Below are 18,176 nucleotides of genomic sequence, written 5' to 3' on the forward strand. Positions count from 1 at the left end.
CTGTTCGTTAGCGATAGGCACGTTTTAAGGATCACGTTTGCCACATCTGCCAAATTGAAGAAAAAAAATAATGTGTAACTTCAAATATTAAAATAATCTAATGCATAAGAGTGAAATTATTATTTATTCATGTTCATCATTTATTATGAAATTTAAAATATATTAAAAATTCAAATTAATTAGATATTTTTTTTCTTTTAAAAATGTTTAGTAAAATTTTATCTTTTATTTAATGATGAAAAATTAATATTTTATAAATTAAAGTTAATTTTAAGTGTATGATATAATATTTATATTTTAATTATATATTTTATGTGAGTTTAAATTAATATTTAAATTTCTACTGTTAGATTAAATTTGAAGACTTAAGATGAAGGGTTGAGATTTAAAACCTAAAAATCAATATTTTTCTTCACTTTTCTTTTCTCCCTCTCTCTCCTTTCTCACACACTTTGCCTAATTTAGTTAATTAAGAATATTATCATATTTAAATTATGTTAAAATTCTAATTATTTATATGGTTTTAATTTTTTAAAAATATTTAGTAAAATTTCATCATTTATTTAATGATGGAAGATTAGTATTTTATAAATTAAATTTGATAGTTTATGTATGATATGTTATTTATATTTTAATTATTTTAATTTTAAATTAGTTTAAATTGGTGTTTTAATAAGAGAAATTATTTATATATAAATTTTAACAAGAAAAATTATTTATTATAGTGATAGATATTACAGTCTTATAATTGTATCTCTAAATTTTAACAAGAGAAATTATTTATATAATTTTAAAGTGCAAAAAATATGTACAATATCTTTAAAAAATTTTGGTATATTTGAGATCTACTTTAAAGAATCTACTTTTTCCATAATAGTGATAAATATTTTAATGATTTTATTTTATTTTTATATATAATAATGATAAATATTATAGTGATTTTATTTTTTATTTATATATAATAGTGATAAATATTATAGTACTTTTTTTCCTCACTTTCTTTCTCTCTCCTATGGCCCGATTCTTTCCCTACGCCCCATCCTCCTTCAGCCCAGCCCGGTGCTGCCATGCGCCGGCAAGTCTCACCGCCACTATCGGTGAGTCCCCCTCACGCCGGTGACCAACCCAATCACCGTCGATTTCCCACACGCGCAGCCCTCTCTCTTCCATGCGGTAACCCAACCGAAATGGATTTTTCTCATTTCTCTCTAGTTGTGCCGCCATACGCGACCACCCAGCCTCATCGCCACCGGCGAGTCCCCCTCACTTCGACAATCAACCCAACCACCACCCATCTCCTCCACGTGCCACAACTCTCTCCCCTACGGTAACTCATTTCTCACGGCATCTCTCTCTATTCAAACCAAAAATAAAGAATAAATGAAGAATGAATAAAAAGCTTAAGTGTAAAGATATATATATATATATATATATATATAAATATAATGATAAATTTGATCTTTCTTTAATGATAGCGTCGAACCAATTTCTGAAGGCATTTATCATAAATTGAAGTAATTCTAGTGTGTTTTTTTATTCATTTATCGAATCGTTTCTATGGTTGATTCAGATCGATTCAAGATATTGTTTATTTTTCGGATTGTATTTAAAAAATGAGTTTTTTTTTTTTTTTTCTTCTTGAACATATGATATAACTAAATAAATATTAATTTTTCTTATCTTTATAAAAAGAGTGGTGCTATCTGCTGGGGCCTATAAAGGAACCATACACGGATCAGACCAATTTCTTCCCTTTCGGCCCTTGCCCCGATCAATTCCCTTCAGACGTAGAATGTACAAATATTAAGTAATCTTTTTAAAAAAAGTGAGTTAATATAAGATTCATATTGAAAAAAAAAATTAATTTTTTAATAGTATGTTTCACTCTTTTTCAAAACGATTGTATGGCACTTACGCACTCCATGACTGTATGTAGCATTACTCTATGCAAAAGGTCTATGTGGCTGTACAAAAACTTGAAAATCTGACTATCCACCGTTGGAGCCGGAGCTCCAATAAAATGGAGTTGAAGTTGATTTTTTTTTTTTTTTTTTTGTTTTTCTAGTTAGTGTCAGAGTTGGAGCTGTGTTCTGACTGATTTCACTTTGATCCAACTTCGACTATGAATTATACATATGTTATAAAATATGTATTATTTATATATTGATCATATATACTCATATAAAAAGTTTAGAATTTATATAGTTAAATTCAACAATATAATAGCATTTGTTAATTATTATAAAATAATATACGTATACTATAATATAAATAGACTAATAGTTTAGAACATTTAAACATCATAGTATTACTACAGTTTACCATACACAATCAAGTATAGAAATAAGCAAAATAGTAGTACAATAACATGTAGTATATGTCTAAGATAAAAATAAGTTAAACACCAGTATAATAACATGTAATTAAAAAAAATATAGTATAAGTTTAAGTTAAAAATAAGTCTAGTATAACAAATTAATAACGCATAATACTGTAGTATAATTATGTAATCCTTAAAGTCAATACTAGAAATTAAATTTAATGTTGAAAATAATTATAAAAATTTAAAATAAAAAACATTATGGCTAAAATAAAGCTTAAGATTAAATTTGGGGTTTAAAAATAAGGTGGTTTAGGGTTTATGAAAAAAGCCTAAAAGAGGGTTTAGGGTAGGGGGAAAAAAAACAAAGGGTTTAGAAGCCAAAAGGGACAAAACGGCATTGTTTGATCAAAAATCTCAACACAACCAAAATTCAAGTAAAACAACGCAAATTTATAGGAAAAAATGGTGCCGTTAAGATTGGTTAGAACTAAGGGTTCCTACCCCTTGTCTCGGGCCCCGACGACCTCATTAGCCACTCACTATCAATCTCAGTCTCTCAGACCTGTGGGTGCAGAGAAAAATAAAGACCTGCGGGCCGTCACTTCTCTCTCTCTCTCTCTCTCTCTCTCTCTCTCTCTCTCTCTCTCTCTCTTTCTTCTCCTGCTGTCTGGCCTTCATTTTGTAAGAGTTCTTAGTTGTAAGGCGGGAAGAAGAAGAATGTAATAGAAATAACTGCTATTGGCACATCGAAACGGTGCGTGAAAGAGCTTTAATGAAATAGCGCATAGAAGCATGACACAGGAAACAATGATTTGCACTAAATACGGCATCGTATTGAATGTATTTTTGCAATAAAATGATGTGTTGTAATAAGAATTAGCCGTAGGTATAAAAGATACTAGTAGTGTATTATGAAGTTAGTTTTTGGATGTTAAGTGTGAATTGTTTTGGAGTTTGAGATATTACTCGAAAATCTTTTCCAAGAAATGATAATAGTTTCTTGGTTTTCATCTTAAGTTCTTGAAAGGGTTCTTGATTTGTTCTTGAGTTTTCTTAATTGTTCTTAATCATAATTCTGGTTACTTGGCTAGTGGAGAAGCAGATACATAACAATTGGTATCAGAGAGGACGATCCTCTCATGGTAGAAAACATGTGTGCAACAGTTCTGAAGGCACAATAACAACAACAAGAAGGTATCTTAAGGCAGCAAGAAAGAGTTATGAAGCAATTGGAAGAACATCATCATGCTATCAATGGCATTATGGGCAGGTTAAACCAACTTACCGATATGCTTCGAACTTTAATAGAACATCAACAAGTTAATTATCTTCCCAGTGGTTCTGGTGCGAGTAGAGAAGAGAATCATGAAGGGGTTGTCTGAAAAACATAAGCAGAGTTATTTTATGAGTGTGTTAAAAGATGAGATTTGATTGCCTGTTCGAATGATCAATCCCATTATTTGAATGCTGCCTTTTGCCTTGTTAAGACTCAGGCGGAATATTTGCTCGCTTCAAGGAAGTCTTGGAGGAACGATATAGTGTATATGAATAAAAATCATTCTGAAGTTAGAGAGGACAATACTAAGATACAGAGAAGTAATGTGCCTATAAAGAAGATTATTTCATCTCAAATGGATGAGAAAAGGAGGAAGAGTCTCTGTTATCATTGTGATGAGAAGTGGAGTCCAGCTCACTTGTGTAAAAGTCCTAAGTGTACTTATTGTAAGTTGAGCATGATGATCTGCAGCAGCTTGTATTAGAAGAGAGTGAGAGGCCGTCTAGTGTTGAAGAATTGCAGGAAGATGAGGCTAGGGGTTTAGAGGTTTCTATCAATGCAATTCTAGGTTGTTCTAATAATAATGCTATGAGATTGCATGGTAGAATTGGGACATGTGCTGTGGAAATTTTGGTAGACTCGAGGAGTACACACAATTGAATCCAAGGGTCCAAGTTTTTAGTGCCTTTTCATGTGTTAACTCTAGCGGGCTGTGATATAGTCCTTAGGGTTCAATGGCTTAAAACCTTGGGCTCTACCCAGTGGGATTTTACATATATGTCTATGAGTTTCATATTCGATGGGGAAGTGGTGAGATTGCAAGGGCCGAAGTCTAGCAGTGTCGATGTGTTGATAGGCACCAGAGGATTGAAGTCTGACTTTGTGAGGAAACAACGATGGTTTTTACAGTTGATGTCTATTGATGAGAAGTTAAATGATGAGAATCCTAAAGGTGTTATGACTAAATTACTCAGTGAATACAAAGATGTCTTTGCAGAACCTGTGGGCTTACCACCGAGAAGAGCCTTTGATCTCCCAATCAACCTCAAGGAGGGCACTACTCCTATATCAGTACGACCATACATGTACCCTCATTAGCAAAAATCTGAAATAGAAAAGATAGTCCATGATTTGTTGCCGTCTGGGGCGGTGAGACCCAGCTTGAGTCTATTTTCTTCGCTTGTTTTATTAGTGAAGAAAGCTGATGGGACTTGGCATATGTGCTTAGACTATCATGCACTTAATCAAGAAACCATCAAAGACAAGTTTCCAATACCTGTCACTGATGAGTTGCTTGATGAGTTTTTTGGAGCTAGGGTGTTTTCCAAGTTGGACTTGAGGGCTGGTTACTATCCGATTCGTTTTAGAGAAGAAGATATCCAAAGAACAGCCTTTAGAACTCATGAAAGCCATTATGAGTTATTGGTTATGTCATTTGGCCTCACAAATGCCCTTGTAACTTTCCAATGGTTGATGAATGACAGTTTTAAACCTTTTTTGAGAAAATTTGTGTTAGTTTTTTTTATGATATATTAGTGTATAGTCAGAATGTGGCTAACCATCTCTTGCATGTAAGAATTGTTTTGGAGTTGTTGAAATAGCATGCTTTATATGCTAAGATGTCAAAATGTATGTTTGGTGTTGAAGAAATATAATATCTGGGTCACATCATTTCTGGAAAAGGGGTGCAAACAGATTCTTCTAAAACAACAATTATGGTGTAGTGACCTATACCTAAAACCTTGAAGTCTCTGATAGGGTTTTTAGGTTTAACAGGCTACTATAGAAAATTCATAAGGGGCTATGGGTCTATAACAGCTCCATTAACAGAATTGTTGAAGAATAGTTCTTTTCATTGGGGTGAAGAAGTTGCTACAGCTTTTGAGATGTTGAAGAAGGCTGTTAGTAATCCTCCTGTTTTGAGGTTACCAAATTTTACTAAAGCATTCACTATTGAATGTGATACTTCTGGAGTGGAGCCTGGGGTAGTATTGATGCAAAAAGCTCAGCATATTGCCTTTTACAGCAAGGCTCTAAAAGGGAAGGCTTTACTTCTCTCAACATATGTGAAAGAGCTGCTAGCTCTAGTTTCTGTAGTTCAGAGATGGAGGCCTTATTTGTTAGGGCATCCTTTCAAGATTAAAACTAATTAACAAGCCTTGAAGTTTTTGGTAAAACGGAAGATTGGAATTGAATCTCAGCACAAGTGGATATCCAAACTGATTGGATATGATTTTATTGTTGATTACAAGAGAGGGAAGGAAAATCTGGTGGCTGATGCTCTTTGTAGAAGGAATGAGGAAGAGCCAGCAACTCTTGCACTCATCTCCTTTCTAACCCCCTTGTGGATTGAAGAACTGAAGGGCAGTTATTCTTTATGTCCTAAAATTTTTGAGACTGTTTTTAAACTACAGTAGGGACAAGAAGGGCCAAAGCATTTTTCTATGCAGCAAGGCTTGTTGCTAAGGAAGGGTAGATTGATGGTCATTCATTCTTCATCAATTCAAGCTAAGATTTTGCAGTACATTTACCATAACTTACAAACAGGCCATGTGGGTTATCATAAAACTCAACAAAAGGCAAAGAATGATTTTTATTGCGAAGGTATGCACAAAGACATTATAAAATTAGTCAAAGAATGTTAAGTATGTTAGACTAGCAAGTATGAAACTATCCATCCACCTGGGTTGTTGCAACTACTGCCAATTCCTAAGTCTCCATGGTTTGACATCTCCATGGACTTTGTTGAAGGGCTGCTACTTTCTAATGGATATTCTGTGGTTTTTTCTGTTGTAGACAGATTGACCAAGTTTGCACATTTTTCCCTCTTTCTCACCCTTATACAGCTAGTAAAGTGGCTCAAGTTTTCTTTGCTGGAGTTTTTAAACTTCATGGGTTGCTTAAGTTGATAGTATCATATAGGGACCCAATTTTTACTAGTTCTTTTTTGAAGCAGTTGTTTCAATTACAGGGAATCTCTTTGGACTTTAGTTCAGCATACTACCCTCAATCTAATGGCCAAACAAAAGCACTGAATAAATGCTTGGAGAGTTATTTGAGGAGCTATAGCAGTCAGAAACCTAAGGGGTGGAGTTCATGGTTGCCCATGGCTAAGTGATGTTATAACACAACACGTTCATCTATCATAATTACCCCTTTTGAGGCTCTTTATGGGTATCACCCTCTTAAATTGCTAGCACACATTCCAGGCACCTCCATTAATGATGTAGTTGATAGTCAATTAAGATCAAGAGAAGAGCTACTGTCTTTGTTGAAGGACAACATGCATAAAGCCCAACACATGATGAAATTTTATGTTGATAGAAACAGAACTGAGAGGAGCTTCCAGGTGGGAGATTGGGTTTTCCTAAGACTCCAATCTTATAGACAAAAGACTGTGGTAATGAGGCATAATATGGAGTTGGCTCCTAGGTTCTATGGACCTTTTCAGATCGTACAGAAAATTGTTTCAGTGGCATATAAGCTCAACTTGCCCATCTCTTCGAGGATACACTTAGTTTTTTATGTATCCTATTTAAAGAAGAAGATTGGCTAGAATTTCACTCCCTTGCCAACTTTACCTCCATCAGACTTACAAGAAAAAGTTCAACCAGAACCTCAAGAGGTTTTAGACAGAAGAATGAGGAAGAGGGGGGAATGGTGCAATGATAGAAGTTTCGATCAGGTGGGTGGGTGCTCCAGTGGAGGTTAGCTCATGGGAATGCTTATGGAAATTGAGGCAACTTTACCCACACCTTGTGGGCAAGGTTCTCTGAAGGGGGAGAAGAAACTGCTATTGGCACATTGAAACTGTGCGTGGAAGAGTTTTAATGAAACGATGTGTGTAAGAGCTTTAATGAAACGCTGCATGGAAGCTTGACATGGGCAACAATGGTTTTCACTAAATACGGTGTTGTATTGAATGTATTTTTGCAATAAAATGATGCGTTGTAATGAGAATTAGCCATAGGTATAAAAGATACTTGTAGAGTATTTTGAAGTCGGTTTTTGGATGTTAAGTGTGAATTGTTTTGGAGTTTGAGAGATTACTTGAAAACCTCTTCCAAAAAATGATAATGGTTTCTTGGTTTTCATCTTAAATTTTTGAAAGGGTTCTTGATTTGTTCTTGAGTTTTCTTAATTGTTCTTGATCACAATTTTGGTTACTTGGCTGGTGGAGAAGTAGATACATAACACATTTTTCTCTCTCTTTCTCCTCCCATTGTGCTGGCGTCATAGCCCCTGCCCTTGCCCCTTGTTGTCGGCCACCACTATCCCTCATTGTCGGTTCCTTCTCCTCCAGGCATCCCCGACGTCTCCCCTCTTGGTATTTTTTCAAAATATTATATATATTTTTTTAATTTCTTAGATCTATTATACTCCAGAGCCCAAGCCAAATATCATTTGCTGATCTTTTTTGTGTATTTCCTTCCTATGCATCATTGAGATAATGTTTGTACTTCGCACTGAATCAAAGTCGGAGTTCTGATTCGAACTCTAAAAAATTCAGAGTTTGGAGTGGACTTGGATTCTAGTGGTCGGAAAGGATACAAAAATTTAGAACATAAAACATGAAATTATTTACTCTATCTATTCGAATATAAGTTATATTTATACAAAATGTTATATTATTTATCTTCTTCATAGATCGGAATGTTTGAGACAAAAATGTTGATAATTGAGTTTAGATAAGTGAATTACATGTTTATTGAAACTATTTAGATTCATATCATATTCTTATCGAAACTAGTCAATGAGTTCATATTATAAAATCTTTTTTACATAATTTTAAATGCTTAAAATGTATTATGTATATTTTTTAATTTTTCTTATTAATATTTTAATAACCCATTAAAATCTGTCATGAATTTTCGGTTCAATGAATCGGTCATGATCCGATTTGGAAGCTGATTTCAATTTTTCGAACTTTTGATTTCAATATTATTAAATTTTAAATAGTTATACTTTTTCATTATAAATTTATAATTTCTAGATTAGCTCTCAGGGATTGTTACACTGTATTTCAATTGAAGTTTTATACAAATTATTTAAGTAAAATATCAAGTAAAAATAAAAAAGACTAGTACAAGAATTCGAATTTAAACTATCAAAATAATTATGAATATATTTTATGGATAGATTAAGAGTAGAGTATATTTTATGAATATATTCATTTATTGTTCATTCGGGTCGGGTTTTTTCTTGATCCGGTCCGGAACTTGGAAAGCCGGATTACAGTTCCGGGTTTTGGTCTGTAGAAGTGTAACCGGTTTGGTCCAATCCGGTTTTGGACAAAACTTAGGATTGAACCGGTATGTACGGGTTTTGTATTTTCCAAAATCGATTAGGTACTGGTTATCCTCTTAACCCGGTACCTCCAGTTTTATTGGTTTCCGGTATGGTCTGGTCCGATTTTCTTATTTTTTTAAAATATTTGAGTGATTTTCTTTCTATTTTGGTTCTTACTTCTTATGATAAAATGTTATTAATAATTTAATATATATTTTATGTTTAAAGCATATGATCAATTAAATTTTCATTTTTAATATTAAAATTTTATTTTATAAATTTTAATAATATTATCTTGTGTATAATTATATTAATAATATATGATCAAACAAATTACAAATGTTCATATTTAAAATTAACATTTTATGTTATAATTTATAAATTATAATATGAAATTATTTCATATATGATACATAATTATATATATTATATATAAGAATTTCATATATAATTATATATTATATATAAAACTTATATATATAAAATATTTTGTATAATATATAAAATTAATTTTTATATATATATTTTTTCTATCCGATCCGGTTCAGTTCCGAAAATTATAGAATCGAAACCTGACCGGATTCTATCGATTTTTATAATTTAAGAATCGGTCTTAGACCGGATCAGTTTAAAACCGGATCAATCGATCTAGTCTGATTTTTCGGTTTAAATTTACACCCCTTTCAGTTTGGATCAAATTCGGACCAAAACCTCAATTGACCAAAAAACATGGGTCTTTTTTTAAAAAAAATATAGTTATCAAAACGACGCGGTTTTAGGTTTTGCGTCTGATGGATAAAAACTCCCCCGCCCCCCGCCACCGACTCTCTCTCTCTCGCGCTCTCTCTCTCTCCCGTTACGCTGCGGCAGCAGAAACCGTCCCTAGCCGCCATCATCGTGACCCCGTGACCCCATCGCCGTCGCCGCATCTCCGTTGCTGTCGACCTTTGCCTCTAGGGCGTTGTTCGGGTGCTCTCTCTCTCTCTCTCTCTCTCCCTCTCCATGTAACTATGTTTCTGTGCGTGAGTACAAGGTCATTGAGTATGTGAACTATTTACCGTTGAGATGGATTGTACGGTGGTGGATGGATGCTTTGACCATTTGTTTGCTGGTGGCCGTGTGCTTTTTGGAATGTTTTACGTTTGAAATGTGTTGGGAAAAGAGTTGGCTACGACTTTTATTTGGAAACTTTTTTATTTATTTTTATTTTAATTTGATAATGGTTTGGGTTGTTTATTGATTCTGTAATCTGTATTGGGTATCGACTTGTTTATGGATTCGTTGATTCTCTATTTTGCCTTTTTTAATTAATCTCTTTGGTTGTTGGGAAAATGTTTAAGGAAAAAAGCCATAGTTGATTCATGTTATTTAATTCATGAATTATGCGATTTCTGAGGTTAAGCCAAAAAATAAGAAAAATTGGAAAAAAACACAAACTTTCCTCTTCAAATTTTGAATGTAAACCTACAAACTTTGCTAAAAGAAGAGATTACTTGCCTGTTTTATGTTGTGTTCAAACTCTTTCTTTGTAGAATTTAGTAATAAATCTCTTGATATATACTAGATAGTGCATGACTGTTGTTTCACATGCAAAATCTTGCACAGATTCATGTCAACCAGCTCTATATGTATGAAAAGAATGGTTAATTCTCTCCAACTTTGAGATAGAATCAGTTCACTCTTAATTGCAGTTCCAACCAAATTAGAATAGAAAAAGTGAAAACCAGCTAGAAAGAATATTTTGCCGCTGAAATATCCTCAAAGTCCAAAAAAAAAAAAAAAAAAAGGAAAAAACAAGAGACCTGCTTCTTTGGGGAGAAGTGGATTCTTTAAACTATTTAAGGTCCACATTTAATGACTGTACACCGTGCCCTTTAAAGCCGAGGAAAAAAAACCGTGCTTGTAGACCAAAATACAGAGGGGATCAGTTGGTCCCATTTTTAGCACTTTTTCTTTCACTCTATAGTCTGCTACCATAGAAACTTGTTCATAGTTATGCAAAATCTAGAGACAGCTGCTTGTGGTCTTAATAAAAATAAATACTCACAAAGAACTTTCTGTCTGTTGGAGTTTGATTGGTAGATCTTGACTGGTTCTGCATATTAATCTTGCAGGTTAAATGTATCTATCAAATCATATGTCATGGTTTGATGCATATCTACTAGTTCGTGATGATCATGTTAGGATACAAGATTCTTGTGAAAATTAGGATGTCTAGCGCCACATATCATAACTTAATAATAATATATATTGCCCTGGCACTTAAAATATATATATATATATATATATATATATATATATTGCCCTGGTCTGAAATCCACATGCATGATCACCATGATAAATTACTCTCATGCATACCATCATTTAAGGCTTGAATATTATATATATATATATATATAATATGGTTAAAAACTTAAAGCCAAAGCTTCATAATTTCTAGCTATGACTATATATCATTCATTGGATAACTTGATCAGCTAGAGGCCTATAGCTATAGCATGTGAAACTTCAAATTAGCAAAGTCTGATCACATTATTCTTTTTATCTATACTCTCTATTCTTTTGCTCTTGAGACATTATATATTAATGTCTTTTCCGGCCTCATCGGTGGACCTACATGATGCATGAGAAATAATTCTGTCTAAAGTTGATGAAATATTACTTGATAAGGTCTCGAACTTAACATGCCATTTTTACAACTTGTATCTTGAAATTACCAAATTAGAAACAACAATATTTGATTTTAAAGTTAGTAAGAGCAAAAGAACAGGGGGCTGCATGCTTTCGAATTTTTCATTACTCTTTAGTCTTTTTCATGTTTTCTTTCTTTAATAGGGTGATCTGTAAAACAGTTTGCCAATATCTCATTAATTACAAATAACTTAACTTGTTAATTAGTTTAGATATATATATACACACACATGATTAAATTTTCTTTAGATATATTCCGAGTCTTCTTTTTATATTCACACCTGGTGTGCTGTGTTTTATTTTTTATTTTACTGTGTTTCATTACTCAATAACTGATGGAAGAAGATTTTGGGAATTGTAATGTCGGTACAACCTAGGGGGTTGGAGGTGACTCCTCGTCTATTCCAGTGGATATGGAGGAGCATGGGAGTCTTCCAACCCCTTCATCCACATATACACAACAAAAAACTAGTACACTATATTTCAAAGAGAAATCTAGGGAGCCCGTTTTGGGCTCCCGTTTATGATGCCCGGGTGACGTGGAAGGCCACTTGGCTTTTTTTTTTTTTTCCCCTCTTCTCTAGCATTTCCCCTTGCCCCCTTGCCCCCGTGCTACCCCTCCCCTCCCCTCACCCAGCCCAGCTCTCTCTCATTTTATCTATAATGGTTCCTGCCCTTGGCAGTTTTGATGGGTTTGCAATTCATCAGCCATGGCTTTTGTATACGTAAAACTTTTGCCTCAATCTCATGTTGAGAGCACTGATGCAATGCATCAGAGTGTGTGCGGTCCGAAACTTCCTTGTCTTATATTTTGACTCCAAAAACATTAAGAATCTTTCACTTTCCATCTCCCCTTCGTCTCTAATGTTTTTTCATTTTTGTATTTAACGAAATCAATAAATGCCCAGTTTGGTCACGGAGAATCATTACAGATAAAATGAGATTGAAAAGGCAAATGTTTTTCTCCCGTATTTTATAAGAAACAAAGATGGGGTTTCTGGACAGTGAGAGAGGAAGAAAACCCCACCAGGCCACATTGGGCTAATCTCAGAGAAATGTTAGGAATCACGGTGGATATACAATCAGGCCGGTCTTTGTTGCCCTCCAGCTCCATGGATGACACAGTGGAAGCAGAGACTCCATTATTATTATCTTCCTCAACTTCTCTCTACCTCTTCACCGAAAAATGGAGGGGAGATGGAGACGAAGACACGGGGGAGATGGAGAATGAACTGGGGAGGGGAGGAACGGGTCTGAAGTGGCGCAAAGTGAGAGAGAGCTGGGTGAGGGAAGGGGAGGGGTAGCACGGGGGCAAAGGGAAATGCAAGAGAAGGGGGGGGGGGGGGGGGGGGGGGGGGGGGGGGGGAAGAAAGGCCACTAGGCCTTTCCACGTCACACGGGAAGCATAAATGGGAGCCCAAAACGGGCTCCCTAGCATTTCTCTATTTCAAATGAAGTTTTATACAAATTGTTTGAGTAAAATATCAATTAAAAATAAAAAAGACTGGTACAAGAATTAGAAATTAAACTATCAAAATAATTATGAATATATTTTATGGATAGATAAAGAGTAGAGTATATTTTATGAATATATTCATAATTTCATTTTACATAATTACCTTCGTTTGGACTATGTTTTATTTGAAATAGAATTGTAAATAGTGATTAAAGATTCGCAAGTTTAATTTATAATTTTTTTCTATTCAATATTCCCATGACTCTGTGATTACATTGTTGCACTGTGGCACAGCGTATAACTTGCACCACGACCGCCACCACTCTTTTCCTTGTTGCCCACACACAAACCTCCTCCAGCATCTTCCAAGGATTCATGTGGGCTTCTCTGACCACCGCCAGCAGCATCCGATTTCTACGCTGCTGCCGTATTTTCCTGCCACCTGTACCCGTAACTCCTTTCTCTCTGCACCCTCGGAGTCCTCCTCCTGCTCTAGGTTTCATGGAAAAGGCAAATGCCACCAGCTCTAATTTCGCTTCTTTTGCCCATTCCAGTAGAAGGTGATTGTTTCCCTCAATCCCCGCCTGTTTCGTTTCCGAGAAGACCTAGAGAAAGAGAAGGAAAAATGAATTCTAGAATGGAAAACTTATTAAACAAAGTCAAGATATATTACTATTTTTGCTCTTTATTTATTTTGTATTGCTTTTAAAATGATGGATAACTAATAATCAAGTGGAAAAACCTTTACCGGCAGCCAAACTGATAATCTCAGTGTTTATATGTGTGTAATTGGTTTGCTTACGGTTTTGCTGCTATGAATTTTATTTCTTCAACTAAAAATTGGGCAGCGGTGGAAGAGGAAAGGGTATGGAGACGAGAAATGATAGAGAGAAATCAAGAGGGCTTGGGGGTGGTGGCTCTGGCAAAGATAAGATTGATGCTCTTGGAAGGCTATTGTAAGCACTACTTCTTGACCCATTGCTTGTAATGCTTGTGTTCTCATCATGCTATCTTTAAAAGACGCAGCTTTATAATTTTTCTGTAAATTTGAGGATGAAACACCGAATGCTCGTCCAAAACTAGAACTAGTCCTCCTTTCAAGGGTTTCATTGCTTTTTTCTTCTTGTGTACAGGACACGTATTTTACGCCATATGGCCTCTGAGTTGAATTTGAATTTGCGGAGTGATGGTTACGTGAAGGTTCAAGATCTTTTAAAGCTGAATATTAAGACTTTCGCTAATATTCAGTTAAAATCACACACCATTGATGATATCAGGGAGGTCTGTTTCTGAATATCATTCTCATTTTCATATGTTTCTTTTTTTTTTTACTTCGTCCTGTTAAACTTTCTGCTTCACTGTTGGCCCGGAGTACCATGATACTGAGTACTAAAGCACTTTCACTGCCTGTTCAAAATGCTAATTTCTTTCTATAACTATTATGGAAGATACCAGAACTGTTCTCTGGCTGTACTGGTGAAATATGGCTTGCAACTTGTTAGGGGCTAATTGTATGTTGAAGTGCCTTTTTCATCTAAAACTATTTTCTACTTGAATTAATGTGTGATATGTTTGCGGAAAGATAATCTTTTTCAAAACCGTAGATTATGTACACCATGACTTGGCCCTTACAATCAATGTTGAAGTGGTTGGGGTTTAGGCACTTGTGGCTACCACGGATTAATCTCACTTGATTAAGTGTGAAGTTTCTATGATGTATAGTTGATCATGGAAACGTTATCGATGCAGATTTTTAAAGGTCTATTCTTCCTTGAAACCTCGGTCTATTGACTCTTTCTCAGACATTGCCTAAACCTCATGTAGTTACGTCGGTCTAGTGCTGTTAAGGTTGCTTTATTTCAAGACCAGAATCGAACCACAAAAAATAATCCCTGTTTTGCTTGCAAAGATTACCACTACACACTTACTTTAAAATGTTACGTCCTTGTAACATGTTCAATATATAGAACAAATGATGTTAACACTTTTTATTAATCATTTTAGCATATTTCCCGTGCATTGCATACATGGTACTGGATTCTGTCTTATATCTTTTCCTTAAAATGCTAGTGCTGAAAAGTCTTCAACAAACACTTATTTCTCTGAAGATTGCATTGTTTAGGCTGTCAGAAAGGATAATAAGCAGCGTTTCAGCCTCATGGAAGAAAATGGGGAACTTTGGATACGTGCAAACCAAGGCCACACAATAACAGTGAAGTATCAGTTTTTTTCTTCAATGAAGATGTGCCCATGTTCTAATTCTATTTACCATTCTGCGAGAATCATTGTATCCGGCTGAATATAACCTCTAAATGCTCCTTTTAGAGTTTAATAACTCACTGGGATTATGTTGTCTCGAATGTCTGCTTGTGTTCCTTCAGTATGTGGTCAAAATCGTTGAATAAATGTATCACCTTTGGGAATTCTCTCTGAATGATTGAGACCTTGTATGTAAACAGATGCTAACTCCAATAGAATTCTCTTTAAAGTATGGAGATCTGTGGTACAAATTGTTTGCCATTGCTCAACTGGCATATTATGTTACGAAGCTATGATTTATTGCAAGGTTTTGATTATTTGCATTTGCTAAAATTGTGAATGGTGTTTTTTTTTTTTTTTTGGAATATGTACGTAGGTTTCTTATACACACTTTCATGTCTCAAGGAACATAAATGCTTGAATTTTTATACTTTTTATTTTGAGGGATTGGATGAGGTATGGATAGAGGAGGAGGGAGGATCTGTATGTTATTGTATGCATGGAGAAGGGCAGATAACCCTCCCAGCCCATGGCCCACCAAAAGCCCAAAAATGGGAGGATTGGAGGAGGGAGATTTAGCTCCGCCGCAAAATTTTATGAAAGTTCCACTGTCTTGAGTGAAACCATAAATAAGTGCAGACGCTAAACTATGTGTTCACTCTCACTAATTTTCTTCCTACTGAAAAAGACGAGGGGGAGGTTAACTCTCATTACTTTTCAGCCTATCCCTTCTCTATTACTTCCACGGCACCAACCGTAGTATTAAGTTGCAGCTGTTTCCCTTAAGCGGATATGTTTCTCAAAGTTTGTCTAATCGTCTACTCTTAAATCAAAATCATTTTGACTCTCTTCATAGATTGTTCGCATCACTTTTCATTTTATTGTAGTACCAGCCTATAAGTGCCTCCTAATGTTCCTTTCCCATCATTTATGATTTTGCAATCAGTTGAGTGTCAACTGATCATGCATATATTTTTTAAAATATTTCTTTTTTGGTGTAATCGGCAGACAGTTGAGTCGGAAAGCTTGTTGAAACCAATCCTTTTAGCTGAAGAAGTTCCAGGTAAATATATGTGTGATTTTAAAACAAAAGTCATAACTTTTTGCTATTTTTGTTTGCTTCACTGCCTTTTTTTTTTTTTCCTGACAATATGCAGTGTGTGTACATGGAACCTATGCGAAGAATTTGGAATTGATTCTGGAGTCTGGTCTGAAACGCATGAAAAGATTGCATGTTCACTTTTCATGTGGCTTGCCAACAGATGGGGAAGTAATAAGTGGTAATGTGTCAGTTTTAGGGATTTTTTTTTTTTTTTTTTTTTTTTAATCTAGAATTTATGATGCATGACATTGTACCCTCCAAACCCCCCAAGCCCGCCTGCAAAAATCCTATGATAAAGACTTCAATATATCTTGTGCACTCCAAGACCTTCTCCCTTTAGGTCTGATAGATGGGTCATACAATAATTTGGCCCCGAGCACCAGTCGGGGGGAAGACGAAAGATTTTTTATTTTGATATGTGCATATGGTCAATGTGAAAGTCCTTGGACCTGAAAAGTTTCATTGCATTTCATACAACAATTTTTTTTTGGTAAGTGTATTTCATACAAGAGGAAATTTCTAGAAACTACACCCCCATCCTACTCCGATCCCACCATGTTGAGGTGGCATAGCCCATCAACCTTTGAATTTAAAAAAATTATATACAGGAAGATCCAATGGTGATGTGCCACATTTTACATAGTCGGATAAAAGTGGGATAGGAGTGTGCCTTGTAGCATTACTCTACAACAAATTGGCCATTGACTAAGCCAAAATAATGTCAAAGGTTCAGGTGTTTATTTAGGTACTCACCAATTATTGGATATGCTTATCAAATGTAATTTAGGCTTGTTTTAGCAACATCATTTGTGTTCTGGATTTTTCATGCTCTTTGAGATGTGTTGCGAGCGTCTGCCAAAATAAAAGGTTGCTCTCGAATCACCGGACAGTTGTGGCCATTATGGAGCCTTATGCATCTTTTGCGGCATATGTATGTACTTGTCCACCATGTGAACTTCTCATCATCAAAGGTCTATGGCAGTGCTGCCCATTATTTATGCCACGCCCATGCATCTAATTTGCCATTCTTTTAGGACCCTTTTGGCATTAATGCCTTGTTCTACCAGGCTTCAACATTGTTGGAGCACTAATTTCGAGCAAGACCCGAGATAACTGTTTTAGGGGGTTGTGTTGGCTGTCATCTAGAACTACAGTATTTCATGATCATACAGTATCCAACAATTCATTCATCTGATTCCAATATTATGCTGACTTTGATAATTTTCCTGATTCTTAATTTTTCCAGGTATGAGACGGGATGTTAATGTGTTGATCTTCCTTGATGTCAGAAAAGCTTTGGAAGGCAAGTTTGGCAAATTTTTTTCCCCTTCCAGAAAGTGTCTTGAATTTTGTTCATCGTCATCCAAGCACCTATGATATATATATTTTCTACTCTTGTTTCTAATGTGGTGCTTTACAACTTTTATTACAGAGGGAATGAAGCTTTACATTTCAGACAACAATGTTATTTTAACTGAAGGTTTCGATGGGGTTGTGCCGGTCAAGTACTTTGAAAAGATAGAATCATGGCCAGACAGGAAACCCATCCTCTTTTGAACCTGTATCAGATTAGGAGTCTATTTTCCTTCACTCGTGTTCATTCAATGAGATATGTAGTAGTTTTCATTTGGTCAATTACTTTATCAATAAAAATCTTTGTTTGTCTAAAGGATGAGTGCAGGTTGTTGTTGGGGTATCTCTTTGTTGCTGCTTATGTTGCGTTTAAAATTGCTTGGTTATATTGGTGTGACAACGATTCAAGGATAGGACGTGGGAATCT

General features: G+C 35.1%; 1 protein-coding gene across 1 annotated transcript; it reads left to right on the plus strand.

Annotated features, from left to right (window-relative positions):
- Nucleotides 1-13,319: 13,319 nt before the first annotated feature.
- LOC121264825 (tRNA 2'-phosphotransferase 1) lies at nucleotides 13,320-18,061 on the plus strand. The gene is made up of 8 exons (XM_041168130.1): nucleotides 13,320-13,595; nucleotides 13,884-13,991; nucleotides 14,169-14,316; nucleotides 15,158-15,247; nucleotides 16,303-16,357; nucleotides 16,452-16,574; nucleotides 17,643-17,699; nucleotides 17,829-18,061. Exons 1-8 carry the CDS (start codon nucleotides 13,411-13,413, stop codon nucleotides 17,951-17,953), a joined length of 891 nt encoding a protein of 296 aa, XP_041024064.1. The 5' UTR covers nucleotides 13,320-13,410; the 3' UTR covers nucleotides 17,954-18,061.
- Nucleotides 18,062-18,176: the final 115 nt, after the last annotated feature.

The sequence above is a fragment of the Juglans microcarpa x Juglans regia genome, chromosome 5D (assembly GCF_004785595.1).
Source record: "Juglans microcarpa x Juglans regia isolate MS1-56 chromosome 5D, Jm3101_v1.0, whole genome shotgun sequence".
Taxonomy (NCBI): domain Eukaryota; kingdom Viridiplantae; phylum Streptophyta; class Magnoliopsida; order Fagales; family Juglandaceae; genus Juglans; species Juglans microcarpa x Juglans regia.

Coding starts and splice junctions, on each gene's coding strand:
- LOC121264825 (XM_041168130.1), top strand. CDS start 13,411: ATGTGGGCTTCTCTGACCACCGCCAGCAGCATCCGATTTCTACGCTGC. Junction 13,596..13,883: donor TTTGCCCATTCCAGTAGAAG/GTGATTGTTTCC, acceptor AAAATTGGGCAG/CGGTGGAAGAGGAAAGGGTA. Junction 16,358..16,451: donor TTTAGCTGAAGAAGTTCCAG/GTAAATATATGT, acceptor GACAATATGCAG/TGTGTGTACATGGAACCTAT.